The sequence below is a fragment of the Nyctibius grandis genome, chromosome 4, assembly GCF_013368605.1.
Source record: "Nyctibius grandis isolate bNycGra1 chromosome 4, bNycGra1.pri, whole genome shotgun sequence".
Lineage (NCBI taxonomy): Eukaryota > Metazoa > Chordata > Aves > Nyctibiiformes > Nyctibiidae > Nyctibius > Nyctibius grandis.
In genome coordinates, this window is record NC_090661.1 from 25,768,193 (window position 1) to 25,780,797 (window position 12,605).

At 54.0% G+C, this 12,605-nt stretch overlaps 1 protein-coding gene across 1 annotated transcript in view; it reads right to left on the bottom strand.

Annotated features, from left to right (window-relative positions):
- ALX4 (ALX homeobox 4) overlaps positions 1-12,013 on the bottom strand; it is a 39,599-nt gene extending 27,586 nt beyond the window's left edge. Inside the window, 6 exon segments of the mRNA XM_068399612.1 lie at positions 11,614-11,689; positions 11,691-11,733; positions 11,735-11,778; positions 11,780-11,845; positions 11,847-11,947; positions 11,950-12,013. Of these exon segments, the coding sequence (XP_068255713.1) occupies positions 11,614-11,689; positions 11,691-11,733; positions 11,735-11,778; positions 11,780-11,845; positions 11,847-11,947; positions 11,950-12,013 (394 nt within the window).
- Between the last annotated feature and the right edge of the window lie 592 nt (positions 12,014-12,605).

Genomic DNA, 12,605 nt, shown 5'->3' on the forward strand with positions numbered 1-12,605 from the left:
AGACACTGCTCAGTAGGGTTTCTCCCCATCTTCGGGAACCCACTTTTGAAACACAACCCATGCAAGAAATGCGTCACATTTCCTGTAGCAATTTTCCGTCATCTGTCTGCATTTTCTTCAAAACCAGTTCTCTCCTGGCTTGACTAAGGATTTGGCAACCTCAAGATGTCCAATGGTTTTGACATCATAAAGCCTCAGAGCCTCCTTTTTGAGTGTTTCGGGTATAATGAGCTCTCATAAATACTCAACACTCATTGTTTTATTTCCCCATCTCCTATAAAACATTTCATCTTTAAATTTCAAGCTTTCTCACTATGACCAGAGAGCTTTTGCCCTGCTACTCCAAAGAGAGTCTGTATGCCAAAGCAGACACAGTTCCCAAATGAGTTTTTTTTTACTGTGAAAGAAAGGAGAAAAAAAAAGATGTACTCTCAGTCATTTCTTACTGTCCTGCTGAGGGAGGTGTCTGCCCCAAAAAAGGCATTTGAACAAGGCACTGGCAGAACCATCCTCTGGTGACTTTGGTCTCGTGTCAGTGCTGTCCCCAGCCCACAGGCACCCCCAGCTGTGTTTAGCAGAAACTGCTTCAGCTCTGAAAATGCCCAGCTGCTCTCCTCTGGCCACCGAGGTAGCTTTCCCTTCTCACAAGGAGCATGTGGAGCTTTTGTAATACTGGAAAGATCGCAGCTGAGCCTCCAGCAGCAGGATCAGTGTCCCGCAAGGCCAAGCAGGCTGACAGTGCCCTGCTCCCTTCCCTCGCATTGGGGAAGCTTTGCCCCATTACCCCTGGCTGAGCATTTGCCCAGGGTGCATGTTACACCTCTTTTCAACAGGTCACCTCACTCTGGGTTTGATTTCAGATTGGCGGCCTTGAGCTCATGACAGCCTGCTTATAAAACATTATCAGTTGCTATTAAAGGGTTTACCGTATGCCAGGATATCCTCAGCTATAACGGAGGGATTGGATGTCTGGCCATACAATACTTGCTCTGTTGGTCTCTTGAGTGAGGGCTGCCTTACACCAGCGGTGGGAGACCTGCGCTACAGTTTGCTGTGGGTTTGCCCTAACACGAAAGTCATTTTTCACCACCAGATATCCACAGTAGAAACCAAAATGAACCTAGTAAGGCACAACCCAGATATTACCTGTTAACAGTAAGGCACAAGAACCCTTTGATTAACATACTACACATCAAAGCTCTTGCTGGCCTTTTTTTCTAACCAGAACAACAGATGAGGTCCAGGAGCTGGCTACAAGCTCAAAGAGACAGCTCAGGGTCCTGCCTGTGGAGGCAAGCGCCACAAACAGATTGCTCAAACCTCTTTCTTTCACATGAGCCATGTCTTTAAAGGAAAACACCACAGATTGAAAGCCCTGCTGCTCACTGACCAGATACCAAACACAGTGATGCACACATTGAGTGTTAGTTCATCTCACATATTGAATGTTAGTTCTTCTCCCACCTTGGCTATGCTGAGCATTTTCCTGGATCCCGGTAGTCCAGTCTCCTGCAGGCATTTCTCCCCACCAAGAACACTTTCTCCAGTCCCTGCCTTCCCTCATACACATGGGGTGGCTCCATTTTGGACTGTCCCATCATCTCCCTCTCTGTCTAGTTTCAATTAGCAACTGCAGTACCTGAAGGAGCATCTGCAAAGTCTATAAATTACATATGTGATAACCCCTCTCTTGCTGCTTGGCTTCTCCCATAGCCCCCGCTCTGAAGCAGACCACTGCCAAATGGAGGCACATAGGTTATTCAACCAAGAACTCAATTTTTTGCCACCAAGGTTAAGGAAAAGGGGATTTCCAGTACAACCAGCCACAAAAGTACCCTTCCCAAAAGCAAACTAATTAAAGGCTACAAGGGAAGAGCAGGGTTCTCTGAACACCAACTTAATAGCCAGCCCTGGGCACCACAAAGCCTGACTACAGCCTCAACTCTAACTTAAAGCCAGTATCACCCAGTTTTACGTGTGCAGCTTCAGGTCCTTCTGTTTCCTGAGTTGAGTTTGGGCCTTTCAGCAGATTTTTATGAGGCTCTGCCCCGACTAGCCATATAACTACCCTCTCTGTGGATATTTCCCCTTCCCATCAGAGCCACACTTAACCGAGACGCTGCACTCGTGTTTGATGTTGTAGCCAATCCCCCATTGCTTTCTATCCTACGTAAGTCCCTTTTTCTAATAGCTTGAAGTGGTATGAACTGGATGGAAATACTCTTCTCTCTAGCACAGGACCTTATACCTATATAAAGCAACCAGCTCTCTTCCAGTAGCAGCTTTCCGACTTCTGCTCAAGGGCTGAAATGCAATATTTAAGCTTCACCATAAATCCCACAGCTTCATGGAGTGTTTCTGGCCTCCTGCACAATCTGCCTAAGTGTCTAGCAATTGGTCCATCGGCTATTTATCTTGGAAGTCCTCACTGGCATCTGGAAACGTGAAGAACACAAAATGTCTGCAGGTCCTCTGCCAATTTAGGTGGGTCTCCTCTTCCTCTTGCCTTCTAGCATTTGGCTGTGTCCTGTCTAGTTCAGACTGATATCTGGCTCCAATCTGCTTGTGAAGGTTCAGACCAAATCTTGATAAACCAGGTTATGTCTATAACACAGTGCTTCTCAGCTCTCAGGTATGGGTCCTTGCCACAGCTGTGCTCCTGACTCCGCTACAGGATGAGGTCTGGGCATGCACCATCCCAGGGAAGGCTGGAAAAGAACCACACAGTGCTCTGGAAGGTCTCACAGCCTCCCAAATTGGAGACCAGCACTGCAGTCCAGGCTATGGAGTGTACCCCTGCCCTAGCGTTTGACCTCAGACTCTTCTCTGTGAACAAGGGCTGCAGAGCAAGGCCCTGTCTGGGTCCTCTTTCTAGCTGGCCCCGTGGTGGGAATGGACACGCATCAGCCTCCCATGGAGTCCTTTCTCAAGTGGCATCACTGGGACTGGAAAAACCTAATGCTGTGGGCCTCCCTGTGCTTGCGTTACAGAGCACGCACACGGGAAATGGCCAGTCCTATGGGTGACCGAAGCCCTGCCTGGCAGACCCAACAGCCCGAGACCAACTCCACGCCCAGCAGGCTGGCACCTTGATGAGCCTTTGGTTTCCTTTTTGAGATGGTTTTCTATTATTTCAGAAACCTTGCTGTGGCTCAGGCCTCCTATTAAGTTTCAGGCTAAATAACATTTTGCTGTTTCTCCTGTTTTGTGAAACATCTTCTGGCCTGTGTCACACACGTTCCCCAGCACCTCGTGGAGCTGGGGTCTTGTAGCTGGGCCTTCGGATCTCTCTGGGAACTGTCCCAGCACAGAGTCATTCTCTGATTGTTTTTGACCTTTTCTGAGAAAATTCCTGATATTGCCCTCTCTTCCTGTGCACAGTTTACAACTTTGTTTTATTTTGATTTGATTCTGGTGTGAATTCCTTTCACTTTCCACTGCTCCTGAGTAGGTTAGATGTCTGCAAGCACCTTTGTTATCTGATCCCTCTTGCATCAAAAGAATTTATAATACGGTTCCCCGTTTCCCTCTTTGTAAACTGCAGCCTACCCCGACACCAGCGTTACCGCTGCTGACTGAAGCGTTCAGCCAATATCCCAAGTCCTGAGGAGGCAGTTTCCACTACAGGGAGGAACTGATGAGACCCAAGGTATTTGTTTTATGCAGCAATGTTCGCACACAAAGCACTGTCTCCCTAAACACAGTAGCAATCAAACAGGAGTCATTTCAAGACATTACAAGTTTCTCTTATTTCCCCCAGACAGAAGCCTGCCCAAAATGTTTGTTCTGCCTCTTCCTCAGGTCCTTTATTTCACATTGATAGCACTTTTCTGATGGGCCTTGACTTTCTGTTGACTCCCCCTCTTTGGTTTCGTAGTGTTTTCAGACTTTTACTGAATAAAGGTGGTCACTACCTTCATAAGCCCCACAGAGTTTTCACCCAGCCTCAGCGTACAGCATGTCTATCAGTGACTAAACCAGCTTACCTTTCACGCTTCATCGCTGGCTAAAAACCCACTTGCCTGTAGCTAATGAAAGGAGTTCTTGCTAATAAAGGATATATTTAGAAATAATACTGATTCAATCATCTGTTTCCAGCAAGCAGATTAACTGTATCGGGATTATTCCTTAAACTGCATTTTCACCAAAAAAAAAAAAATATCAGATTTAAATTGGCATTTAACTGCTGAGTTAGGCGATGTAATGGTCTTCAGTCAGTGCAGATAAGGACAGACCATAGTTCATGACATACCAGCTTGTCATCCTCCTGGGATTTGAAGATAGCAGCTACTAAATATTGAATCATAGCTATTCTCAACTGAGAGATAAAGAATTTGGTGGTGGTGGATTCACACTTATATAGTCCATAAAATCAGGGGCAGACCACCTTCCATAATAGCAGTGAGTCTGCCACTGCTCATCACTTCTCCAAGATCTCCTCTTCTTCTTCCCCTGCCACTTCTCATTCATCTCTGTTCCTTCCTCCTTCCATCCCTTGCCCCTGTTCCTCATTGACCTATCTCTCTTTGATCAAAAAATGGCGCTACAAGTATTGCAGTGATGACAATTGCTCTTTCACATCATACCTACTTATGTGACAGTCAAAATATGAAGATGATGTGCAAGTATGAATGAAAACATAACCAAGCAGAATCACCAGTATGTATAATAGCATTGATTCATCTGAACTTACACAGAAAATAAAGTGGAGGTCATTTATTTAATATATGTAAGCAGCTTTCTTCCTTTACTTATGAACTTTTCATTTACAAGCTGAGGCAACTGAGAGACATGTAGCTACGGTAAATTACCCTAACACTTTAGTAATATGAAATGTACCCATCCATCTCTTATGATTCTCAAATGATTCTCAAGTCACAGGGGTCCTATATTAGCTGTGTTACTACTCACGCTTCTCCTAATCCAGAACTATTTCTCTTTTCCTTTTGAAAATGTATCTACATGAAGATATTAGGCGCATGCTTTCCAAGCTGATGAACAACTGAGATGGGATTTTTTTTTCCCAAACGTGTAGGAGTAATACCTCAGAAATTACTCTTGGGGTGGGGATTTCCCAGCATTTTCTGAAAAGCAGTGACCAACCTATATCTTGTTTTGGCCAATATAGGTTGCCCACACTGATGAGTTGCTTTTTAAAGATGAGACCATTCATGTGGATTGACGGGTTGAGCCTATTTTATGTAGTGAGAGACCTCAGCATACGCGAACACACCAGTTGCTACAGCTTCTTGCACTGAGCCAGGACCTGGCTCTCAGGAAACCTAAGTTCAGTCCCCTCCGAAATCAAACACAGGACCTCTACTCTGTGTGCCCCACCCTCTGGCAGTGGGCTCCTTCTCCAGCCGGCTGAGCGCCTCCTTCTGCCGGCCCTGGAGGAGTCACACTGATGCCACGGAGTGGCGACAGCTTGACCTTGCACAAGCCACTTGCAGGTTCCGAGTGTCAGTTTTTCCAGACTCTTACTGCCACAGGATGCGTCACACTTTTTACCTGAGGATTGCTACAGCTACCCAAACGCCCTGAACAAGATTTAAGGACTCCAGGGAGCGAAACTGTCTAAAGAGCCGAGAACCAGGGTGATGGAATGGACAGGGCTGTGGCTGGAGATGTCCTTTAGCAGCAGATCTTGGCTCCAATCCTCCCAGACACCACCTCCCTCTTACAAGAGAAACTCATCACGACTTTGAACGAAGGGCTTGGAAAAGGAATAAATCTTCAAGATCTGAGGGATTGAAGTCTGCACATTAGCTCCCCTTAAACCCTGAGCGCATTTTAACTTGGGAGGTTAGAAACCACAGCCAAAGAACTCTCTTTTGATGCACAACTTGTTTTGAGCAGTCACCCATAAAGCAGCCAGTGAATCACTCCAGCCAGTTAGTCACGCAACCACACTGAACATACACTGAAAAGGCAGCACAAAATAAACAGCCTGCAGCTCCAGATAACACACACACAGCTCATTTGCACTATCTGGCATCAGCATATATTGTTAATAGGACTCCTACACCAAACCCTTAGGAAAAGACGCACTCAGTAAGCATCTCCAAATATCTCTCCCCATCAGTATTTTTCTCGTCTGCTTCGCAATGTGTTGCTTTCAAAACAATTAAGACTAGTAAAAGTTTTAAGACCCTTTCTGCGCCCTTCTTGTTGCTGGTAACGTCCTGCTGGGGTTACAAGCGTGCGCTGCAGAAGTGTAGGGCTAAAGCGGAGTTAATGCCAATCATCAGCGGACAAGGCGAAAATAAACAGCTCTAGTGCGAAAAGAAATCTTCCTGCGAGGAAGGAGCGGCAGGAATACAGGGGGAGGGAGGCTCCCGGTCCTTTGACACATGAGTGTTATAAACAGCTCGGGTCAGGAATCCTGTAAAAGCCTCCAGCCAGATCTACCGTCCAAGTCAAGAGAAGCGCAAAACGTCTTTGGGAACAGCCGCGAATAAATCTTCCTGCGCAGCCGGGGTAAGGAGCGTGAGCCCTACCTTCGCGTCCTGCTCCCTGAGAAAATCCCGCAGGGTTCCGCGGAGGAGATCCCGCACCTCCGAGCGTCTGCTCAAACAGAGGCTTAGCCGAACTCCTGGCGAGAGCTCCCTCCCCTCCCTGGGAGGGTGCCGGAGCCCTTGAATGGCAGATCTGGTGGCCCTATTGTGGAAAAGAGAGGGCGATTGCCAGGGCGGCGTCAGCAGCACGCCGGGAGCCGGCGGCCGAGCCTGGCCGGGCAGCCGGCCCTGCAGCACCCGGGAAGGGGCCGGCCCTGCCGCCCGGCTCCCCCCAGCTCACCTTCCCGCCCTCTCTGCCTCGGGTTGCTCCTGCTTCTCCCTGATGCCTTTATGCTCTCCTGTTGCCCCCCTCGGGGATGAGGGCAGCAGCATCTCCCCACCCCCCGGCCCCCCGCACCTCTCCCCGCCGGGGTGCGGGGGGAGCCCACGCACACCCCGCCTGCCTCCCCGCCGGAGCTTTTATCCGCGGGAAGGCAGCCGGGCAGGAGCCGAGGGCCCAGATCAAAGCCGAGGGGGGAAAGAAAGGGGGGACAGGACCGGGGCCGCCGCCGCAGCCCGGAATTCCCCCCGCCCCAAAGCCCTCTGCACCCCGCGGCCGCGCGAGGGACAGTGGCCCGCCCCCGCGGCCGGTGGCGGAGCGGTTCCCGCGGAGATGCGCACCGGCGAGGGCGGAGGCCCGGACGGGCCGTAACAGTTCCAGACCCCGGGGGGGGAGACACCGCATCGCCCTACGGCATCGCCCTATGTGGAGGAGCTCTGCAAGGGTCCCGGGGAGAGCACACGGCTTCGGGTGGCCTCTCCCGCCCAGAGATCGGGGCTGCGGCTGGAACCGGGGGAAGAGATGCCGCCGGTCCTCCCCGGCGCGCGGCGAGCTCTGCAAAGCCCTTGAATATCAGCGGGGGTTCTGCGCGGCGCCGCGGGGAGCCCCGAGGGCCGGGCAGCGAGCGGTCTCTCGAGGGAGGCGGAGAGAGGACCGCCAGCGAGCTCGTTCTGCCGTGCCTGCAGTTTACATTATATTAGGGGGAGGAGAAATGCATTAAAAGTGCCAATTTAAAAAAGCACGCAGCGAACCTCTGATTCCTACGGCAGTTGCTTTCTGCACTTCTATTAATAACGCACTTTAGGCTGCGCTTTTTATTTGCTCGCTAAGTAAAAGAAATGGTCGTTATTTGCATAACTCGGCACTTAAAGAATTTCCTCTGTTAGAGAAAGCCCGTTTCCTTTCTCCTGTCTCCTTTGAGCAAACATCCCCATCACATTCGCCTTCACTCCCCAAAGGATTGTTTTTCCAGTCTGTATTTCTAGACAGCAATATACATATGTACTTGTGTGTGTACACGGGTATATCCATACATGTGTTTCAAGGCATACAACTTACTTCAGCTCCACGCAGTAGAAATAGCAAATCAGATTACTACAGCACATAAATCATTCGAAAGCTTTTTCTCCTCCTAAGCCAAGATATATAACCTGTTCTGAGGGCTTTTATTTAAGATTTCGGCTTTAATTGCCGGTGGCGATCTGCGGGATAACCCGTACCCCTATTAACAACAGGGAAATCGGGGGAAGCCGTGCGAGGCCGCCGGCCCGTCGGCAGCGCGCAGGCAGGGGGGCGAGCGGCAGGGACGGCGGGGAGCCCCGCCGGAAGCCTCCCAGGGCCAGGCCGGCAGCCGCCGCTCCGAGGGGACCGTGGGGTGCCCGGCCGGGACCCAGGGCCACCCGGTACCGCCGGCCCTGCCAGCAGCCGTGATGGAAGCGCCTCGGCGACCGCCGCTCGTGTGCTCCGTGAATTTACGGGCGCAGCTCTCCCTGGCCTATATTTATCCGTACAATGCAATGGAAGGGCTCAGATCTAGAAATAGAAGCCGAGAGCAATAGATGGCAAGCACGGGCTTTTTATAACTCGAAAGGACTTGTTTATTAAAGAATTCAAACAAAATTAAACAAAAAGCGGGGGGACACCCTGTCCCGCCGACTCGCAGGGTGCCCGTCATACCTGCCGCCGCACGGCCCGGCCGCTCCGTGCTGGGCTCGCCCGAGGGCTCTGCGAGCGAGGAGGGGAAGGCGGAGGCGAGGGCCGGCTGCGGAGCCGCCGGGCGGGGAGCGGCGTCCCCCGGGCAGTGCGGAGACCGGCCCGGGCGATGGGCCCGCGGCAGCTCCCCGCGCAGCTCCGGGCGGGGGGAAAGCCGTCCGCCTGAGCACTGCCTGGCGGGAGAGCCTACGGTTTGTCGGTCTCGTTTTTCTTTTCCTCTCTCTTTTTTTTGGGGGTGTGTTGTTGTTTTTTAACTTGAGGGACTTACGGGCACGGCGTCCCACCACCCCAGCATCCTCCTCAGCCCTGGGCAACCGGCAACGCGGGGAGCCAGCAGTCCCCGCCGCCGCCGCGCTCCTTCCCCGCCTGCACAGCGCGCACGGCAGTACCAGCACCGGATCGGCGGCGGCGGGGACTCGGCGAGCGGCAGGAGGCAGCGGGGCAGCCGCCTGCTCCTCGGCTTCCCGAGCAAAACACTCCTGTAGTTCTCCCCACCCGTCTTGCTTCCCACCTGCGCATTAGCTGGCCGTGCTTATGCCCACTGCAGAGGCAGAGGACGGCTCTCTTCCCCCGCTCTTACCCACGCCGAGGGTATTTACCCGGGCTCGGTGATTTCCCGGTTCCAGTCCCTTTAGCCGGGCCAGCCGTTCCCGGGCCACAAGGCCTGCGCCCGGCGCGGTGGGTTTGGCCGTTTGGGAGAAGGCGGAGAGGTGCCTACGGGTGCTGCAGTCGCTCTGCGGAACCCCGATCTGGCTATTATTAGAGAGTTTCTCTCTTCAGTCATTAACCATTATTATTATTATTGCTATCAATTATCCTCGCGGATCCATGTGTCCCTTATTACAGCCCATCGTCTCTAGCCACATCACAAGGGGCTCGCAACGAGCGCGGGTCTGAGCCGGCCCGGGCCACCCGCCGCCGACGCGGGTCTCCTGCTGAAGTCAAGCCCGGAGCCCCGCTTGAAAATAAATCAGGGGAAACCCCGGTGGTGTTAAGGAGGGTGATAAACTCGTGTGGGTCTACCGGGGATGGTAAAGTGTCATCATAGGCTAAGACGGCGCCCTGGGCTTTGCAACCTACAAAAACAAAAGAGCCGGTTAGCGGGGAGAGGACGGCAGGGCAGGGCGGCCGGGAAGGCACCGGGGGCTTCCCTGCGCTCCCACTTCGCCCGGCGAGAGCGGAGAGCGGGTCCCCCCCGGCCGGGGCCGCGCGGCGCCGCGGGGCTCCCCCGCCCCACCGTGCCCTTCCCCGTGGGCCCTGGCCTGGCCCCAGAAGTCCTCCGCGGATGCGGAGCGGGCCTTGGCGCCGGTGTGGGTTTGTCCGCGCACCGGGAAGGGGCAGGGGAAGAACGGGAGCGGGGAAGAGGGAGAAAGTCACAGCCTAAGCCCCAGACAGAACAAGCGCGGAGGCAGCCTCCAAGACAGAGCCCTCCTGCCCCCGGCGGGGACATTCCCGCGGGAGGGGGCTTGTACCACCCGGGTGCGGTCAGGAGCCGTGCGGGCCGGGGCAGGAGCAGAGCGCGGCCCGAAGTGGGGGAACGGGACCGGCCCCTGCTCGGCCCGGCGGAGAGCGGACAGCGCGGCCGGGCACAGGGCGGCCGGGCTCTGCCTGCGGTTTCCGGTCACGGCTGCCTGGCGAGGACTTAATGCCCTTTCTCCGGGAGGGGAGTCACCTGTGTGGGGGGGAACCGAGTCTATGGACCTGGATCCATGGACAGGGAGAGGTGCGGGGACACCTTGGCTGCACGCAGGGGGTGATGGACGGTGCCTGAACGCGGCCCGGCACGCCAGGGTTTGGGAGATGGGCAGGGGGAAGGCGCCTCTACCTCCTTTTAAGTCTGGAGATGGGGGAAAGGGAAAGTGAAGAGGGCAAAGGGTACCCAAAACGACGGCGAGAGCCTAGAGGTGGGATCGCCGGCCTGACTCGGGCCTCTCCCGGCTTTCACGCGTCCCCACTCCGCAGTCACCACCGTCTTAGGGGCTCCCTGGAGACCCCAGCACAGCTCTGTCGCTGTCCCTGCCCGGCGGGTGGACCGGCACATCGAAGATAGGGCACGGCCGCCCTCCGCCAGCGCGACGCGCTGAATGCGGGCCGGGGCAGCCCCTTTTTGCCCGCTCAGAGATCACCGGGAGGGAGAGCCAGAGATCTCATTTCACTTTGTCTTCTTCGGAAAAATAATTTTGGGGGGTTATTTGGTTGTTGGCTTTTTTTTTGTTGTTTTTTTTGGGGGGGGGATTGTTTGGTTTTTTTTTTCTCCTTTTCCCTAATAGCCTCGATACAGCGAAGAAGCCTTTTGAACCCGCGCTCGGAAACGACATGAGAAGCGACCCTGTTGCAGGCAGTCCTGCCGAGAATCAGCGCAAGGGAATGCCTTAATTGTCGCTAATGACCCGCGGAGAGGATGCGAGTGGGTTATCTGTAGCCGGGCAGAAATCAATTACGGGAGCGGCAATTAGAAAGTGAGAGACAGGAAAGTGGGAGAGATCCTTACAGCAGAAAGTGAAGATTTCGGTGAAATTTTTCAGAAATTCTCCCTCTGTAAGAGGGTCCCCGTAGATAATACTTTGCGCAGCCCGGCGGTCCGCTCTCTCTTTCTCTTTCTGTTTGTGTCCCCGTTTACTGCGGATTTCCCTGCACCGCTCAAGAGCTAACGCTTCCTGGGAGCGCATCGGCCCCGCTCAGAAATGACGATTAAAATCACCGCAAAGCGGGCCAGGGAGCAAACACGGCTTCCCGCGGGCATCGCGGGCTCCAGACCCCGCTGGAATAAAGACATTGCGGGGGGGCACAGCAGCCCCCGCCCCGCACCGCGGCGGCCCCCGCTGCGGGGGCGGGAATGGGGCTGCCCGCGGCCGGCAGCGCTGCTCGGCGCGCCGGAGCCGGGCAAGGTCTCCTTGACCCTGGGAGGACTTGTCCTGCCGGGCAGCCACCCCCCCCTAACATCATTCCGCGCGGCCCACCCCCCCCCCCCCCCCCCCCCGCCCCGGGAGGCCCTTTCCAGCCCCGGGCGTCTCTCTCCGGTTTCGCCCCCGGTGCTTTCCCCGCCGCACGCCAAGGACTCACCGTAACAGGGGACCTGCAGAGCTCCGTTGTGGCCGCTGCTCTCTTGCAGCTTGAGGTTGCTCTCCGGGGGGGTTTTGCCAGGGGCCTCGCTGCATGTAGAGGTGCGGCGGCTGTTGCTGGCGGAGGGTATTTGTTAAAGGAGGCCGGAGCGCCGGCGGAGCCGGGGAGCCTGCACGCTGCCATCCAGGGACTGACATTCCTGCTGGCTGTAGCGGCTCCGGCACTTAGTGCTGGCTGTCACCAAAGCCTTGTCCTTTGCTGGCCAGGAAAGTAGGGCTGAACTTGTCACTTGCTTGGAATGCCCTAAAAGGCGAGGAGCCTTCTGTGCCCTGGAGGCTGCGTTGTAGTAGGAATCCATGGCAGCCGGATCACAATAAGAAACACAAGTATCAGCATTCATTCCTAAAATTAAAAGGCCCGAGTGTCCCTTAATGCGCTTGGAGGGGCACCAGGAACCTCTTTTCTCTCTCCCTCTCGCATACACACACACTCACAGCTGGGCCGGGGAGCTCTAAATGGATTCAGATGTTCCTGAAAGCTGACCAGATCTCCAAACCCCCTTAAGATCTCGCACAGTAAAAGGGGTCTTTTTCTTTCCCTCCCTCCCTCTCTCTCTCTCACACACACTTGCCCTCCGTCTCTCCCTCCAAACTATCTAGATTTTAAAGAAGTTCTTCTCCGCACTTCCCCCCCCCACACACAAGAGAACTAAAAAAAAAGAGAGACCTCTCCCCCAATTAATATGTAGATGATGACAGTGGAGGGGAGGGGGCCCGGGAAGGGGGGGTGTGTGTATGTGTATGGGGGTGTGTGGAAGCAGAGGGGAAGTGGAGGTCATGTCTTTTGCGTTTAAAAAAAAAAAAGGCAAACCCAAAACTATTTATGATTAAAAACCAGAAAATCAAACAGATGACACGAACGCCACGAAGGGATGGACGCGGGAGCCGCTCAGGCGGAAGCACCGGGGACGATTTAATGGTCGTGACACTCTC